Source organism: Haliotis rufescens, unplaced genomic scaffold (assembly GCF_023055435.1).
Source record: "Haliotis rufescens isolate VD_foot unplaced genomic scaffold, xgHalRufe1.0.p SCAF_11, whole genome shotgun sequence".
Lineage (NCBI taxonomy): Eukaryota > Metazoa > Mollusca > Gastropoda > Lepetellida > Haliotidae > Haliotis > Haliotis rufescens.
Window position 1 is genome coordinate 26774909 of NW_025963791.1, and position 18522 is coordinate 26793430.

At 40.8% G+C, this 18522-nt stretch overlaps 1 protein-coding gene across 1 annotated transcript in view; it reads left to right on the plus strand.

Moving 5' to 3' along the window:
* The window catches only part of LOC124132819, a 61897-nt gene that overhangs the window by 30459 nt on the left and 12916 nt on the right, over nt 1-18522 (plus strand). The window contains exons 7-8 of the mRNA XM_048392472.1: nt 4012-17143; nt 17650-17771. Coding sequence (XP_048248429.1) covers nt 4012-17143; nt 17650-17760 — 13243 coding nt within the window. The 3' untranslated portion in view covers nt 17761-17771. The remainder of the gene's footprint in view (nt 1-4011; nt 17144-17649; nt 17772-18522) is intronic.

Genomic DNA, 18522 nt, shown 5'->3' on the forward strand with positions numbered 1-18522 from the left:
AGTTCAGTTATCTTGCGCGGGACGCTATTCGTAGCTGTGCCTCGCAGTTGATGTGCGCTGTTATGGGCATGCACAGGCGGTGGATATCGGTATCTAAATACTCGACTTACACACGCCAAGACCTACTTGCTTTGCCGTATAAGAGGGTGCCACCCTCTTCCCTGGGGCTCAGCAGGTGGTCCGAGAGGCCGCTCAATTGTATACTTCCATAAAAGACTCTAAGGCCTTGTTGGAGGTACCAAGCGTTAAAACCGCGTAAGCGGGCCTCTCCACTTGTCCCCTCCTACGCTAACGCACGGGTCAGACGTCCACACCTGCTTGGAAGCCGCCGCTTCCTTCAGGTATAAGGGCGCCGGGAGGAGCAAGAGAGGCACGGGCCGGGGCAAGGCAGCTGGTCGAGGCCAACAGCTTTTTCGCGGGGCTGGGAACGATGGGTTCCCATTAGCGCCCGAAGAGCCCCGGGTGAACCCACAGTCGCAAGTTATCGAACTGCCGACAGCCGGGGTCCACTGCCTCCAGCCAGATGTCCCCGTAGGCGGCCGACTGGCTCTATTCCTGAAGGAATGGGAGACAGTTACATCACAATCCCCGGACCCCGTGCACTTTAAGGGATGGCCATTTGCCTCGGTGGAAACATCATCCACCCCTCCCCTTCTCCGGGATAAAGCACACTCCGGTACCTGCTACCCGAGAGAAGGCGGAATTCCTCCGTGCCGAGGTCGACGCACTTCTTATGAAAACTGCGATCGAACCGGGTCCGGAGGGACAGGAAAGCGAGGGCTTCTACTCGACTTGTTTCCTCGTCACCAAACAGTGATCTCAACTGTCGAGACAGGCGTATTTTAAGTCTATTGACGTTAGCCATTCTCCACATACCAATACACCCCGAGTTCAAGAAATACCTGAGGTTTTCTTTCGACGGGAGGTGTTATCAGTTCAGGGTTCTACCATTCGGGATCTCCACGGCCCCGAGGGTGTTCACCAAGCTGATGTTGATTCCCGCCCAAGTGGCCAGGTCAAAAGGTCGGTTCTGCCATCCGTACCTCGACGACTGGTTATTTAGAGCTCTATTGCAATCCCTGAGTCAGATAGCTACACAACAAGTGATAGATATTCTGATCACTCTAGGGTGGATGGTCATTCTCAAGAAGTCAGATCTGAGCCCCACTCAGAATCTAGTCTTCCTAGTGGCTAATTTCAACACGGTGAGAGGACGTGTATCTCTGTCACAAGATATCAAGTCCCTTAAGCGCAAGTCACACTTCTCGTACATGGCTCCAGTTACTGGACAACATGGCGGCGACAGTGGATTTGGTCTGGCGGGCGTGCTTGAGAATGAGTCCCATTCAACAAGCACTCCGTCGACTTTGGGCGAACTCGGAAGATCTCAAGACTGTGCTCGAGACTCCGTAGTGGCTCATTACACATCTCCAGTGGTGGACCGAGGTCGGGAATCTGTCCCGGGGGCTCCCCCTCGACATTCCCGTTCCGTCTCTCACAGTTCAAACAGACGCGTCACTCTCCGGCTGGGGAGGCGTTCTGAATGATCACACTGCCTCGGGACTATGGTCCCAGCAGGAGATCAAACTGTATATCAATGTGCTAGAACTGAGAGCGGTCAGGTTGGTGTTCCAACGCTTCCCGGGTCTGCTTCGTGGCCAAGTGGTTCGTCTAGAGATGGACAACCAAACGACGATGACTTACATCCGGAAGCAGGGGGAAACGGCGTCTCCGTCGCTTCGACGAAAGACGTGGCAGTTCCTACTATTGTGCGACTCTCACGATATCAGGGTGCTACCTGTTTATCTCCCAGGGGTGGACAACGTCCGTGTGGACGCTCTGTCTTGCCGGATCCTTGCTCCTCACGAGTGGAGGCTCGACCCGGGGATATTCGGGATTATCTCCCTGTTATACAGGCCGTTACAGGTGGATCTGTTTGCGTCTGGGGTGAATCACCAGACACCAACTTTCTGCTCCCGAGTCCACGACCCGAGGTCGGTGGCACCGGACGCCTTCCAGCTAGATTGGACGGACAGTTCTATGGGCATTCCCCCCAGTACCTCTGATTTCCAAGGTCCTGTCTCAGCTAGGCACTCAGCCTGCGCGACTAATTGTGCTCCTGGCACCTCTTTAGTTGGCGCAGAGTTGCATTGTTTCCAGTAATACTCAGGTTTCTGGCTCAACCTCCTGTTATATTACCTTTACGACTGGACCTCCTATCCCAGAACGGGGCCCTCCACCCGAATCCCAGGATTCAATTGAGGGATTCAACAAACGTTCAGTACGAGGATAGATAGGCCTGCTATGCGCCCTGGTGTGTCGATAGAGGGATTGCAGATCTTTTTTCTGCAGATCTCGTAGCCGTGCTTGAGTTTCTCCAGTCGCGACTAGATGACAGCCTGGCCGCATCAACAGGCCGAGGGTACTCTACAGCTATCGCAGCTTTTCACGTCCCTGTCGACGGGGCACTTCTGGGTGCACACCCATTAGTGCAGCGCTTTTTAGCAGGTGTGGACAGGATCCGACCGCCAGTCCGGCGGATCAGTCCCCCTTGGGACTTGTCAATTGTTCTCGATTGGCTGTCCGGTCCTTCCTTTTTGGGATCTGTCGTCTCTCTCTCTTCAGCTTTTTAGCTGGGAGACGGGTTCCTTGTGGTGGTAACGTGGGGCAGACGGGTAGGCGACTTTCGTGTTATGTTAGCCGATACCGAAATAACTGTCTTCCACCGGGACAGAGTCAGTTTTCGACTACCGGACTCTTACTGTCCTAGGGTCACACACGCTTCCACGTGAACGGCTCCTATTGAGCTACCTGCTCTTTCACAGCCTTCCTCGTCGGGGACCACTGCAAGACATGCTCATGTCTTGGATGTCCGCACGACCCTCAAGGCCTATATCAGCAGAAATATGGGTGTCCGTAAGGATAACCAACTATTTTGCTGTTACGGCGGTAGGAAGGCTGGCTGGTTATGGTCTCTCGTGATCTACGCCCCTATATCACTTGTTCAAAAAAAGTGTGGGGGGATGGGAGGTGTTTCGAGTTCTCAACTTATGACAAGCCGCTAAAACAGGCTTTATCATAATATATGGTCGACCACGCCCTGTCTCTAGAGCCCCCGCCTTTCGACAGTGGTGCCTCAAGATAAGGTTGGTTCCATTTATTGAACTCAATATTTTATTCTGTTGAATAATCAAATACGATGTATTTATTTACGCCTGTTGCTGACGGATGCCACTTCCTAGATTATCTTTTAGAGTCTGTCTTGATGCAATAAGTGCCCCAAGGAGGATTTAATCTGAAAGAGAATTTTACAAACCTGTAGAGGTTATGAAATCTCTGATGAAATCCTCCTTGGGGCACGGCCACCCACCTCCCCACATTCCGTCAGCATTTGACATATGGAAAGTGATTTGGGTGAGAGTTGCTCCCCCTGGCGTGAGGCGCCGTTGGGGGTGAGGCCCCGTAAGGGTGGTCGTATATCATACAAAAACAAAGTTTTTTGTGTGGTAACATTTTTTATTAAGGAAAATGGTTACAACTATGTCATGTAGATTTTCTTGAGCAAGGAAAATGCAATAAGTGCCCCAAGGAGGATTTCATCAGAGAATTCATAACCTCTATAGGTTTGTAAAAGTTTTATATGATAAAGCAAATAGGGGGCACGGGTGGCCGAGTCGTCTAAGGAGCCATGATTCGCTGTGCAGAGTTGCGTTCCTTGAGCAGGCTAGAAGCCTATGATTGTGGGTTCGAATTCCAAAAGCTTTCCTCCCACATTTAGCTGACATGCCGCAATTAACTAATACTGTTAAAAGTGGTGTTAAACCCAACTCACTCACTCACTCACTACAGCAAATAGCCAGGATCGAAAAAGCAGTTTGTTATATCTGTCAGTTCATTATAAGTGTGTTTGTTATAAACATAGTTTACTGTATGTCACATAAATTACCATAGACTTCCTCATATTTCACAATTCCAAAACATTATATATATTGTTTCTATATTTATTTTCAGATTGTATGAAGACATGCTGGTGAAATGCATTGAACAGTGTGGCTTACAAAAAACAGAGAATGATGAAGCCTGCTTTCTTTTGATGTTGAAAAATGTAGAGTTCTGGACAAACCTGCTGTCTATGGCAGGTCAATACGAATTCCTGAAGACAAATGTTGTTCTCCATAAAGCTCGAGGAGCTTCTGTCAAGGTAGCACAACAGTTGTGTCACAACACATGTTCTCTGCTATTTTCAAGGAAATTACATGCAGCGCTAAAAGATGGTTTTTCTAAGTGTACCAAAATGCTTTTACTTTCTAGTAAGGTCTGCAAGAAAGAAGACTTTGATAAGGCGTTGTCACTGTTACCTGAAGCAAAAAAAATGGCAGAACGTGATGAACTATTCATTTCTCATATTTTGAGCAAACTTAAACTTCACTTTGGAGGAAAATGGCCTGATTTAGAAATTGCATTTGGAATGTTTCATGAAATGCAATTAGATGTTCATGAAGGATCAGTAGCTATATCAACTCTTCTTGATCATTCATTTTGGGGCCCTTTCTGTGATATCCTCAGATCTTGTGAACATATTTCAAATGTTTCAAATTCACAAAGTTTTTGGAACATCTCTAAAACAGTGATCAATCAGTGGTTATCAATTCCTGATATATTAGAAACAGTTGTGTCTTCTGGTCCAGAAGATAGTATTTGTGAGCTATTTGGAGAAGACAGAATTGAAAATGATACTCCTTGTGTAACTTTGAAGGTGATAGAAATTCTTGCTTCTGAATGTATAGTAGAATATGAAAATATGTGGAGGCCTCTCTTTGAAGGCTCTGATCAAAGCATAGGTGAAATACGTCCACTGCTTGATGTTGACGACAGTCCTGATGAACAGTTACTGGCACAAAGTCACTTTGACAGTAAGTTAAAGGATTGGGTGAAGAAAGCACTTCACATGTATGACAAGTACTATGAGTATTCAGGTAAAGTTGAAATATTGAGGAAGGTGTTGAAAATACTTCACTTACAGGAAATGGAGAAAACATTTGCAGAATCTGTGCAAGCATTTACTTCTCTTGAAGAAAAGACTGTGGATGACCTGACCCTGAGACAGCTCTTTGAAACTGGCAAAATATTAACTCAAATAAGTCAGATACTTGAGGGAGAACTTTCATCTATTTTGGAGGAACTTTCAAACTCATCAAAACTCGTTGACTTTCTTCGAGAGACAGCTTTGGAAGATCTGCGAAACCTAATTGATGCTGTTGAGGAGCACTCGGAGCAGTCAGTGCAAGAATCTACTGTGTCGGCTCTGATAAGTGTGAAAAGATTTCTCAGTCCAATACTGAGGGAAAACCTTCATTCAGATGTGGAACATGTCTTGACAATGCTGCAAAAGTCACTGTCTGATTCAAAAATAACAAACTTGGATCAAAAGATTTCTGAGTGTAACACACACCTTCACAGCCTAAAGGCTCTGTTTCATAATGTAGCTAATAGGGGTGAAGTTACAAAAGAAATTGTTAAAAAAGCTGTCCAGCAAGGTTCAAAGTATGGATTTACATTATCCCAGTCTGGATGTGATGTTAATCTGAAGTATAAGAGTCACAGCACAACAAGGACTCATACATACTCTGATATTTGTGACTTGAGAAGTAGAGTTATGTTAATGAATACAGATGTGAAAGAAAAGGGTAGGGCAAAAAAACAAGACAAGATAAAAGAAGATTTTACAGTGTTTAAGCAGTCTGTTGATGATGCCATGAATATTGCTTCAATTCTGACAGAACTCTGTCAGTCAGGTCATCCAGAGTATCATGATAAATACACAGCCTCATTCAGCATCATAGATCTGCAGGAACATGCGACTGAATATAGCAATACGCTATTGAACTGGCAAACTGCATTAAGCGATAGTAGAAATCAATATTATTGGCTGAATTTTTTTTATCCTAAACAATTGCGTCAAATTGAAACTCACTTCAAGGCAGTGCACCATAAAGGAGATAGAGACATATGTGATCTTCTCTCCTTTACTGGTTATGACTTCAAAGATATGTCAAGAGGAAAAGACATATATTCCAAAGTTCAGAAGGATGTAGGACATGATGCCTTTTCGCTGAAAAGTGTTGGAAAAACACTAGACATCTTGTTTCAAGGTAAAACACCTATGTATACTCCATTTCCTGATACAAAATCTGGAAGGGCAGCTGATGCAGTTCATGAAGGGGAACTTTTTGTTGTAGGTTTGAATGATGACAGTGACCTAGTTGTCCCAACATTATTAGCTTTGTACAAAAACACAACTGGATATTTACCTATGTCTAGTCAAGTACTTTTCTGTCAAGAGGATACACTTTGGGAAGACATTGAACTTCTTATGCGAAGGTGTCTTGGTGGTAAAAGGGAAAAGAAACAAATTCAGCTATTCTCTATTGTTTGTGTTGAAAATCTCTCAAGTGAACTTCAGTTTAGACTTGTTGATACACTTGAAATAATAGAGAAAGAGTCTTACCTACTGGCAATAATTTGTAGAGGAAATGCACATCACCCCTTTTTAGATCATTTTGGAGAAAATGTTCATCAAGTGCAGCCAATGTCACAATCAGCAATGGAAGAATGTTTGAAGACATTATGGCCAAATGTTGTCACCGTCTTATCAGACGTCCCAGGTCAAGGAAAATCAGAATTTATCCAGCAATTAGCATGGTCAAGACATATGAGAGTCTGCTCATTGCATGTTAGTGGGGAAATGAGCCCAAAACAACTTGTAAAGAAGATGTCGCACCTTGAGTTGAAGTCATCAGATCTGCTCCACATTGATATTGGAATGCTTTCTAAACCCAAGGAAGTGGATCTGCTTCTCACTCAGTTGATAGTGTCAGGTTTTGTTTTCCATGGATCGGATTTGGTGAAACTCACAACAAAAACAATTTGTATTGAAGTAGCAAACACTATCAGTAACAGTCTAAGAAACTCATTAAATACAGCTTTATGCTTTAGAAGAGAAATGCTCGAATGGCAAAATTATGCAAATTTCTTTGCAAGCATTGAAACATGCAGCTCTGTGCAGGTTGTCTGTCACTACTTGCAAGCATATGACTGCGGAAAACTGGACACCACTGACTTGTACTTTACTGGTGAAGATGCATGCAGGCCCTTACCACAGGAAAAATGTAGGGAATTGCTCAAGAAGTATTTTTCGAGTGGAACAGATATGTCCTTCTCTGTTGTGAGAACATTTTTGAATGTGTTGTCAGATCAATTGAAAAAGTTTTCGTGCAGTTACTTCTTTAGGACAACAAATTTGTCAGGAATGCTTGGTGGAGATGCACTTTTAAAAGATGTTAAGAGTCAGTTGTTCAGGGCTCTTCTTGATGTATCCAGGGAATTTGCTACAAGATCTGTTCATGCATGCAGGGAAGATCAGATGGCCAGCGTTCAAACAATGAGTCAATCTGCAGACATCAGTCAGAGTATGGAAAACCTAGTGTCTACTTCGGCATCAGCTTCAGCAATGACTAAACGTGTAGAAGCCATGATACAGTGGGAGGAAAGTAATCACTTACTCATTGCATTTCACAATCAAGACATTCAAACACTTTCTGCTCTTTACAGGAAGAAAACTTTGGTCCCAGTACATGTGAAAACACTCTTTGAGACACAAGTGAAAGCTGCGATGCCTGAGTTCTCAAACCTAAGTCATACAGAACTTCGAGATATGTTACAGCGAATTGCCAGATTCAAACCGGGAGCAACATCTGATGAGGTTATGAAGCACATGAGTTCTTCTTATGCCCTCACACCTGACAATCTCTTGAAGATGATTCTGATCATACTCCGAACGAGGGCTCATGTTCCTGTCATTATCATGGGGGAAACTGGATGTGGAAAAACAAGTTTGATCAGATATTTGTCTGTTATCTGTGGAGTAGATCTTGAAATACAAAACATACATGCAGGGATTGCAGACGATGAGATTTTAAGAAGGGTTATGGAAGTGAATGAAAAAGCCCTGAACTCTTTGGATGACATAGTGTGGCTGTTTCTGGATGAAATCAACACTTGCAACCACCTTGGTTTAATCAATACAATTCTTTGCCATCACATATGTCAAGGTAATATTCTTGCTCCTAACCTAGTTGTCATGGCAGCATGTAATCCATACAAGATAAGAAGTGACCAGAGTATTTTCACTGCAGGACTAGAAACTAAAGTGCAAGCTGATGAGAAGTCCAGATTGGTGTACAGAGTGAATCCACTTCCAGAAAGTATGGTCGATTTTGTATGGGACTATGGCAGTTTGAGTGACAGTGATGAAAAGGCATACATAAAGCGCATGATAACTGGCTGTGTTCATCAAAGTTTGGAAAATTGTGTAGTTGCACTGTTGGTTATGTCTCAAAGCTTTATCCGTAAAAGGGAACACTCAGGATCATGTGTTAGCCTACGTGATGTGAGTAGGTGTCGGAAGTTGATAGATTGGTTCAAAGTGACATTGAAGAAGAAGGAAAAACTTAGTAAGAAATGCTTTTCTCCTGGTGTTGTTTTGGAAAAGTCATCTGTGGTCTTAGCATTAGCACATTCATACCACTCACGGCTTCCAGATGCATCTAGCAGACAGACCTACAGACAAGAAATTGCCAAGATTTTTAGTGCCAGTTTTGTCAGTTCAAATGAGCAGGAGATCTTCAGCATCATCCAAAATGAACAACAAGACATTCTTAATAGAATGGAATTACCTCAAGGTACAGCAAAAAACACAGCTCTCCAGGAAAATGTATTTGTCATTTTGGTTTGCATCCTCAATCACATACCTGTATTTGTTGTTGGGAAACCAGGTTGTAGTAAGTCTCTATCCCTGCAGTTGATTAAAAGTAACTTGAGGGGGAAAGATTCAAAAGATCCTTATTTTCAGAGTTTGCCTCAGGTGTTCTGTGTGTCATATCAAGGATCTGAATCATCTACCTCTGAGGGGATCCTCAAGGTATTTGCTAAAGCTGAAAAATACAAAGAGAATGATAAAGACAACAGTGTTCTACCTGTTGTCATTTTGGATGAAATTGGACTTGCAGAGATGTCAAGATTTAATCCCCTGAAAGTTCTCCATAGTTTATTGGAGCCTGGGGATACAGAGCTTCCAAATGTTGCTGTTGTTGGTATCTCCAACTGGGCACTTGATGCAGCTAAGATGAATAGAGCTATCCATCTCTCAAGACCTGATATGGATGCTGAAGAGCTTTATCTTACAGGAATTTCTATCAGTGAGACAAGTGTATCAGATTCTCAGAAAAGAATGAGTCTGTCGTCACCATGTTCATTGAAAGACTGTGAAAGGAAAATTGATAAAAATCTTGTCCGAGCAATAGCAAATGCTTATTTGCAATATACAGGAGAACAGACATTTAAGAATTTCCATGGTCTGAGAGACTTCTATTCACTTGTGAAATATGTTTCAAAGGAATTCAGCTCCCTATCTGACCATGACTCCATTGTTTCAGATGTGCAGTTAAAAATCATTATGAAAGGATTGCTGCGTAACTTTGGGGGACTGTCCAGTGAAATACACTCTGTTTTGACAGTATACAGAGAGCATTTGGAGAAGTTGCTTTCTGTCAATTTTCCTGAGATGGAAGACATTCCGTCAGTGTTAGATCTTGTAGCAGATAACATCAAAGATAAATCTGCACGTCATCTACTTTTGTCCACAAGAGGGGAATCTGCTTTGAGCATTATTGAAGACTTGCTTGATAAAAAGAACAGAAAGTTTGTTTCCATCCTTGGTAGTCGTTTTGAAGAGGATTTAACAGATGACTACAATTATCGCATATTGAGCAGGATCATACTGTGTATGGAGCAAGGTGTGGTGTTGATATTGAAAGACTTGGAGAATATCTATGGCAGCCTGTATGACATGCTGAATCAGAATTACACCATAGTTGGTTCAAAGAAGAATTGTCGCATTGCACTTGGAGCTTACAGCAATCCATTGTGTCATGTGCATGATGATTTTCGATGCATTGTGTTGGTGGAGGAAGACAAACTGGATCTATCAGACCCACCCTTTTTGAACAGATTTGAAAAGCAGTATATGAAACTGACTGAATTACTATCACCAACTGAACTGAAGGATGTCTCAATTTTAGAAGACTGGATCGGCAAAATTGCAAATATTCATGGGCATACCTTTACAAGGAGTGATGTTATTCCGATAGACAGCCCAGACATGGTTGCTTCACTTGTTCATTTTGTATATTCTGAAGAGAATAATGAATGTGACTCCACTGCTCATATGAACATGTGCAAAAGACTGGTACTGACAATGTGTTCTCCAGAATCAATTGTACGAATGGATTTGAGTGAACTGCAAAAGAAAGACTCTAATGAAGTACAAGAACTGCAGGATTATTTCTTTCATTTGCCTCTTCATAATGGTTTGGCACATCTACTGAAAGCAAGACTTGAAGAGAGTAAATGTTGTTTGAAGGAAATTATGTTTACTCACAGCAATCTTCACACAAATGTAAGTGCATGCATGGAGATTAGTTCAGTTGATATTCAAAGTGAAAAACTTGGTGCTTTTAAATCTGAAAAGCAACTTTGTACCAGAATCGGGAGTTTTTGGAGTGACCCTTCCAAGACATGGCTTGTTATTCAATGCTCAGCAAGTACGGATCAGGAGAATATTCTCTTGATGAAATCTGTTGTTGACAGGGAACATGATGATTTTATGTCTAAAAAGGATCATAAAGACCAAAAACATGTAATAGTTGTTATGCATATGGACAGAAATGAATCTGAAAACACTCTTAGTCTTGTAAACTTTTTGAGTGGATGGAATATGACATTCATAGACAGCCTTGAAAATAGGGAGATCTCTCTTCAAGACTTACTCCATAAAAGGAAGATGCATCTTATTCATGAAAGACGCCCAGTAACGTCTTTTTTGAAGCAGCATCTTTTTTGGGCATTCACCCTACTTGACTATCATGACATACCAAGGAGTTTGGCGAGTCTTAAGGATGTAGTTGATGCCATAGTAGGTGATTCACAGTTGATGATATTTCTTGAGGAATTGGTGTTAACCAGTTTACAAGAACATTTAGATGCAGATGAATCTCAGTGCTGGCAACTTGATGTAGCATGTGATAGATTAAAGCTCTACAATTTTCTTACTCTTCATGATGCTCTAGAACATGAAATCTCAACATGTATAAAACATCCATTAGCTGCCCTTGTTTACAAAATTGAAGCCTCAAGTTCTTGGGATGCTGTAACTTTGTGGAGCAGTGATAAAGACAAAGACAGAAAAAGAGAGGTCTGGTTAAACTTTGTACATGATAAAAATATGATTGATACTGAATCTGTTCCACAACCAGAGGGTCCAGAATGTTATGTCATTATGGACAGTGTACTATCACTCAGGTGCCCCTTCAGCAAAGTGTTTATTGACCAGATAGAAACTTTGAAAGAACCATTCATGGATGCCTTCAGAGCTGAATATTCAGACTTTGAAGTTGATGAAATTACTGAAGATATCAAGGATATGTTAACAGTGCGATTCCAGTCATCAGTAAGTCAAGCAGCAGCAGACATGTTTGAAAATACTTACAGTGAAGACCAGTTTACTGACTACTTTCATGACTTTTGTAATGTCATATTCTCACGAATCAAATTGCAAATGACAGAAAAGCAAAGAGCAAAAACAATGGAGTGGTCAATCTTGTCTCGATTTACAAGAAAAGGGAATTCATTTGAATATGATGTATGCAGCTTGCATATCACATGTTGGTTGTATGGCCCAGTCACAGAATCAGAGATCAAATTAATTGATGTGTGCCTTGACCTAACAGAAACACAATTGGATGACTTTCTACAAAGCAGGAACCTCTCCATCATTGCAAGTTCGTCTGATTCACAGAGACAAGCAAAGGCAGATTTGAAAGATGTATCTTCATGTAGCTCGGAGGAAGATGGTTCTTTGGAAAAATGTGAATACTTTGTCCCAGATGTGGATGCAGAACCACAGCTAGATGGAGACGGCCAGCCATTTGTGACAGCAAGTGGTGTGGTGGATATATTGGACATCGTGTTAGAAACTGAAACAGAAAGTCAAGATGAAGTCAGTTATCAGAGGGAAGACAATGTGAAATTGATGCCACCATCTGATGAAATCCAGTTTGAAGACCAACCAACTTCTGATGAAGATGAACCTGAAATTGCCAAAGACAAATTGTCAACAGAAAATGAAGTCGGTTACCAGGGGGAAGACAATGTGAAATTGATGCCACCATCTGATGAAATCCAGTTTGAAGACCAACCAACTTCTGATGAAGATGAACCAGAAATTGCCAAAGACAAATTGTCAACAGAAAATGAAGTCGGTTACCAGGGGGAAGACAATGTGAAATTGATGCCAGCATCTGATGAAATCCAGTTTGAAGACCAACCAACTTCTGATGAAGATGACCCTGAAATTGCCAAAGACAAATTGTCAACAGAAAATGAAGTCAGTTACCAGGGGGAAGACAATGTGAAATTGATGCCAGCATCTGATGAAATCCAGTTTGAAGACCAACCAACTTCTGATGAAGATGAACCAGAAATTGCCAAAGACAAATTATCAACAGAAAATGAAGTCGGTTACCAGGGGGAAGACAATGTGAAATTGATGCCAGCATCTGATGAAATCCAGTTTGAAGACCAACCAACTTCTGATGAAGATGAACCTGAAATTGCCAAAGACAAATTGTCAACAGAAAATGAAGTTGGATATCAGAGGGAAGACAATGTGAAATTGATGCCACCATCTGATGAAATCCAGTTTGAAGACCAACCAACTTCTGATGAAGATGAACCAGAAATTGCCAAAGACAAATTGTCAACAGAAAATGAAGTCGGTTACCAGGGGGAAGACAATGTGAAATTGATGCCAGCATCTGATGAAATCCAGTTTGAAGACCAACCAACTTCTGATGAAGATGACCCTGAAATTGCCAAAGACAAATTGTCAACAGAAAATGAAGTCAGTTACCAGGGGGAAGACAATGTGAAATTGATGCCAGCATCTGATGAAATCCAGTTTGAAGACCAACCAACTTCTGATGAAGATGAACCAGAAATTGCCAAAGACAAATTATCAACAGAAAATGAAGTCGGTTACCAGGGGGAAGACAATGTGAAATTGATGCCAGCATCTGATGAAATCCAGTTTGAAGACCAACCAACTTCTGATGAAGATGAACCTGAAATTGCCAAAGACAAATTGTCAACAGAAAATGAAGTTGGATATCAGAGGGAAGACAATGTGAAATTGATGCCAGCATCTGATGAAATCCAGTTTGAAGACCAACCAACTTCTGATGAAGATGACCCTGAAATTGCCAAAGACGAATTGTCAACAGAAAATGAACTATGTGCAGACGATTGTGAAGACAATAAAACTGCCTTAGTGAGTTTTGCCTGCCAAGAGTTGATTCCCACAGAAAGACTGTTGTCAAGACTTGAGTTAGAAAAGTGGATAAATGGAGTTAACCTGGTTCTATCTCTTGCAGGAGAAGTATCACAGTCAAAAGTCTTCCTATCTCTTAGAATGTGCAGTGACTTCACATATGTTGTCTTAGTTCCATTTAAATTATCAATAAGTTACCTTCATAGATTTGGACAAGCACTGAAGGCTGATACACTTGAAAGTAAGACTGTCTTTAGTATAGTTTGTGAGTTGGTTGAGGAACTGCTTGAAGCAGGAACAGTTCCTTGCAGTGTGCTACAGCACTTCTTTTCAATTTACATCAGCAATTGCTTGGCTGCAGACACAGAAAACTCTTTGCTGAATTGGACATTTTCATCTTTGCAGAGTCTATCAATATTTGAGTTTTCACTTGACTACTTTGGACCAACAATCTTTCAGACTATGTTGATTGAAATAGAATCAGATATTCTTGGTGAGGAAAATGTAGTTGCAGTGTCTCCTGTATTGCAGTGTTTGGAAGTTTGTGTAGAAACTTTTAAAGACAATGGAGAGCCTGATTCTCAGTTAGCTTGTCTCATCCTTGACGTCTTGCAAACAAACTTTTGTCCGCAGAGCTTTTCCCTAGACAGTGACACAATAGAGAAAGTATTAAAGTGTGACAAAAGTTTTAAATCAGATGGATTATCCTTGCATCATTTATTTGCACTGGCCTACCTGAAAAACTTTTTGATACATCTTGCTTCTGAGTTGAACAGAAATGAGGCAATGGACCTACATATCATTCAAAAGATTCATGGAATTTTCAGCTGTGATGAATCCGATAGTGATTCACTTAAGAACATGAGAACAGGTTCCCTGCAAACTTTCCTTTTAAAAGTCCTTACTCAAGGCCCAGCCTTGAAGAGACTGGAAGAAGTGGTCAATGAGTATTCATCAGAGTGGCCATTTGTCAGTGAATTTCAAATGAAAGATGAACACAGATTCTTAGCTCTAGAACTGTGTCCCATGGAAATGACCTGCCAGGATGTCTTCACTCGGGTTCTCAGTGCATATGATGTATTACCCAAAGACCGCACAAAACTAAAGAATATACTCCAAGGCATAAAGTCCAATCCTGAAATTTTGTATGGTGTATTCGGTGTTGCTCTACAGAAAATCTATGTTGTTCAGAGTGTACGAAGAATTACTGATACAGAGCGAAATGAGAAAGTGAAACTGTTCTGGCAAGAATGTCACATCAAATTATTTGACAATCAACGTCAAATGTTCACAAACTTGTGTACAATGGAGGATTTTGCTGTTCAGTTATTACAGACAAATCCAAATAAATCAGCTGAAGACCACCATTTGTCAATGTGCATTTTACACTTAGTATGCTCTGTACTCGCATATAATTCCAATTATGGAGTTGTCAGTCAAAAGAGTCCATTTTGGCTGAGATGTATACAGGCTCCCAAAGATGTGCAAAAGCTGTATCTCCCAGGCTGTGGTTATAAAGAAGGAGAATTGTGCTGCTTTACTTTAGCCCCAGTTGTCACAAAGAAGACAAAGTATGCCAGATCTTCATGTTCGTGTAACAGTGTTACAATCCATGATGTGGCAATAGAAGACCATCAGTGCAACATATGCCAACAACCCCTACAAGATGGTGAACTGTGTGGTATTTCAACTATGGATAGTACTGGTAACGACGGAAAAGGGTATATCTTTGTTGATATTGGATGCCTCAAGAGTGAATTTGTATCAGTGCGAAGCATGTCTCCAGCTGCATTCCGGGTTCTTCAGTTCTTTCTCCATGGATGTTTATGTGCATCACTTGCTTTAAAGTTCACAACTAAAGAAGTGCTTTCAAAAGCAATGCAATTACCAGAACCTGTTGATGCTTCAAGTTACATTGAAAGTCATCTTCGTGTGCACTGGTGTGCTCTGAAACATTTGACAGCAATGGGTGATTCTCAACTGGCAAAACTGTTGAACCTCATCATTAAGGATTGTATGCCACTCATTGCTAGACACAGTGTTCCGTTTCATAGCAGAGAGGAGCGTGAACTATATGAGGAGGAATTCACTACATGTATTGATAAGATCATGGAGAAAAGGTTCCAGATTGTGCAGGATGAAACAAGACTATACCACACAAGATATTCTGAAAGTACATCTTCAAGGCATGAAGTACTCTTGGCAGAAATACCTGGTGATGGAGACAGATTAGCAGAACTTCCAAAATTAATGAGAGAAAATACACTTCCAAGCATAGAGAACTTGCAAAGGGAATTTACCATTCGGAAACAAGTGCATGACTTTCCAATGATGGCATTGCTGTTTGATAGAATGAAAGACATATCACTTCTACAGCATCTGATCCCAATAATACAATGGCATAAGTGTGTCATTCGATATGCTAGCCACAGGCTCAAGAGAATCAACTGTAGGTCTCAGACGGTACAAGATTTCATTCATGCACCTATTCAACAGCTATTGAATGGGGATAACAAGAAAACAGAGTTGCGGGAGAGATTTGACTGTTTCATGAAATCATGGAATACATTGAAAGGTCATCAGGACGATCTGAAAACTTACAATCAACAGTTGCCAGAATTAGAAAGAATTCATCAAACTGCCTTACTGCAAGATTGTATAATTATGACAAAACAGTCTCCTATGATGCAAGTACTCTTGGCTTTGAAAGCTATCCAGAACAAGTTTCTATCAGATGCAGCAGTCTTGTGTTTGTCTACTAATAGTTTATCTATCAGCTTCCTCAAAAGGACAGCTGGGGTTGCAGTGTTAGCAGAAGTGCACCTGGAACACATCAACTCAAAACAGGTTATATCAGTGCCAGGTTTGGAAGAGACTCTTAAATTTTCTCAGATAAACACAAAATATGGTCATGGCAGAGAAAGACACTATGACATCTACCAAATTGAAACACAGGTAGTTGATGAGTGTCTACTGAGCAAGCCAATGATAAAAGTTGGATCCAGTTTTCCCATGATAAACTTTGCAGGTGAATCATTGCATAAAACAGATGAACTGTTTGAAAGTGTTTCAAAGATAGTTGGTCATGATGCTGTTGACAAAGATTTGAAGAATTCCATTCTCCAACTGAAAGATAAAAGTCCATCCAATATGCAAGTACTATTAGATTATTTGCAAATGACATTTAGTTTACTGAACAGAACCCCAGTATCCGGCAGTGACAAAAACCAGTACTTGAGTGAATTCCTACAAACATGGCAATCTTTGTTCCCGAATCGAGTGAAGGAAGTGGATGGGTTATGTAGCAGAGTTCGACTAAGTCAGATCATTTCTGTGTATGAATTAACAGAGGATGTGATGGCTGATGTCATTTTTGATGGCATTGAAGAAAAATACAGGAGTAAACTACCAGAAGAATGCATGAAGCTGTTGAGTGCATTAATGAGGAACACTGGTCTCAGATTTCAAGAGGCGTTAATTTCTGCTTTGAAGAAGATTGTATTTCGTTATGTGCAGTCTGGATTTGTAAGCCAAGATGATAAACTGGCACCACGACTCATGGAGAAAACTCTGTGGCCACAAGGAGTTTATGAAGATGTTGTTGCAAAAAGTAGAAATCCAGATGCCGGACTACTTCATGATGTACATTGCATTGAACACATCTACTGGACCATTGTCTTCATAGCTGAAAGTGTTGAGGTAAGTAAAGGGTAAAACTAATTTAATGGCCTTCAGTTTTATTGGTTGAAGATTTTTAAGATTTTTAAGATGTTTAAGAAGGGTAATCAGTCTGCTAGTAATTTCTTAGGATAGGAAATAAACTTCAACTTACAACAATGTTATACAGCATTTAAAAAATGCTGACTGTAATTCACTTATTGCAAAAGTTTTAGTTTCATCGACATTTGAACAAAGTTTGTTTTCTTCCACTTGATCATTGACTTCATTGCATATGGTTTTAATAAGCTCCCTGCTTTGATATTTTTCTAAACAGTAAGTATGGACCAAGTACAATCACAACCATTTGGATCAAGATATGACAGATTTTGAATCCAGCTTTCAAATATTCTGTTTTCACATTTTTAGCTCACCTGACATATGGCCTACATTGGCAAAATGGTGACAATTAGCAGATTAGAGTTTTTGTTTTTTACAGTTATTACTTTAATCAGGTTTTGAAAAAAACCTTAATTCTTTGTTTACAGGAGAAAAGAGTAAGGGAGGAGAAGAAATCAGCACTGTTTCAACCTGTTACAAAGAAGACCGACAAGACACAACGACGTCAGAAAAAAGCATTGAACTTTAGGAAGAAGTAATAATCAGTTGGGTAAGATATTGCTTTTGACCATCTAACATTATTGTTGGTATTTAAGTGATCACAGATCAGTTGGAATTATCAAATGATATAGTTGCCATTGGCAGTTTTCCTATTGCCATTATTGTTCATGGATGATAGTTTGATTATAAAACCAGTTGAGCACAAACCCAAAGGTATTTAGAATATTTAGGATATATTAGGCCTCTTTCTATGAACTAATAGATATGACTTAACTTTGTTTTTAATATTTGATACTTGCTTTGAATTTTAAAAAAGAGTAAATGAGATTACACACATACAGAGGACAACCCATGCTCAAAACTCATTACTGGTAAGTGTTATGACGAAAACACAGACATTGACTTTTGAATTTTTCTCTCCTAAGTGAAAGCATTACTGCTATTATGTAATACATCAGCATGGTAAAATATGCTCAGTTCGTCCTGTTTTATACCATATTTTATCATAAATAGTGTTCAGTGTGTTTATGACTTAAAGTTTCCAGCTCTTCAGACTGGAGGTCAAATGAGCTTATGTCCTGACCTGTTTGTCCATCACCATTTGTTGTTAAAGCAAGAAGTAGGCCCCCAACCCCACCCAAGGGCACCAATTGTGCTCCCCTTCTTGCGCATCTGTTTCTTTATGCATCTGTTTCTTTATGCATATACATTGGAATTTCTGTTTGGATTGGCAAAATCAAAACAAGGTAATTTGGTCAAGAAGTTTAACTTAATATTAAGCTTCTGCTATATGATCTGAT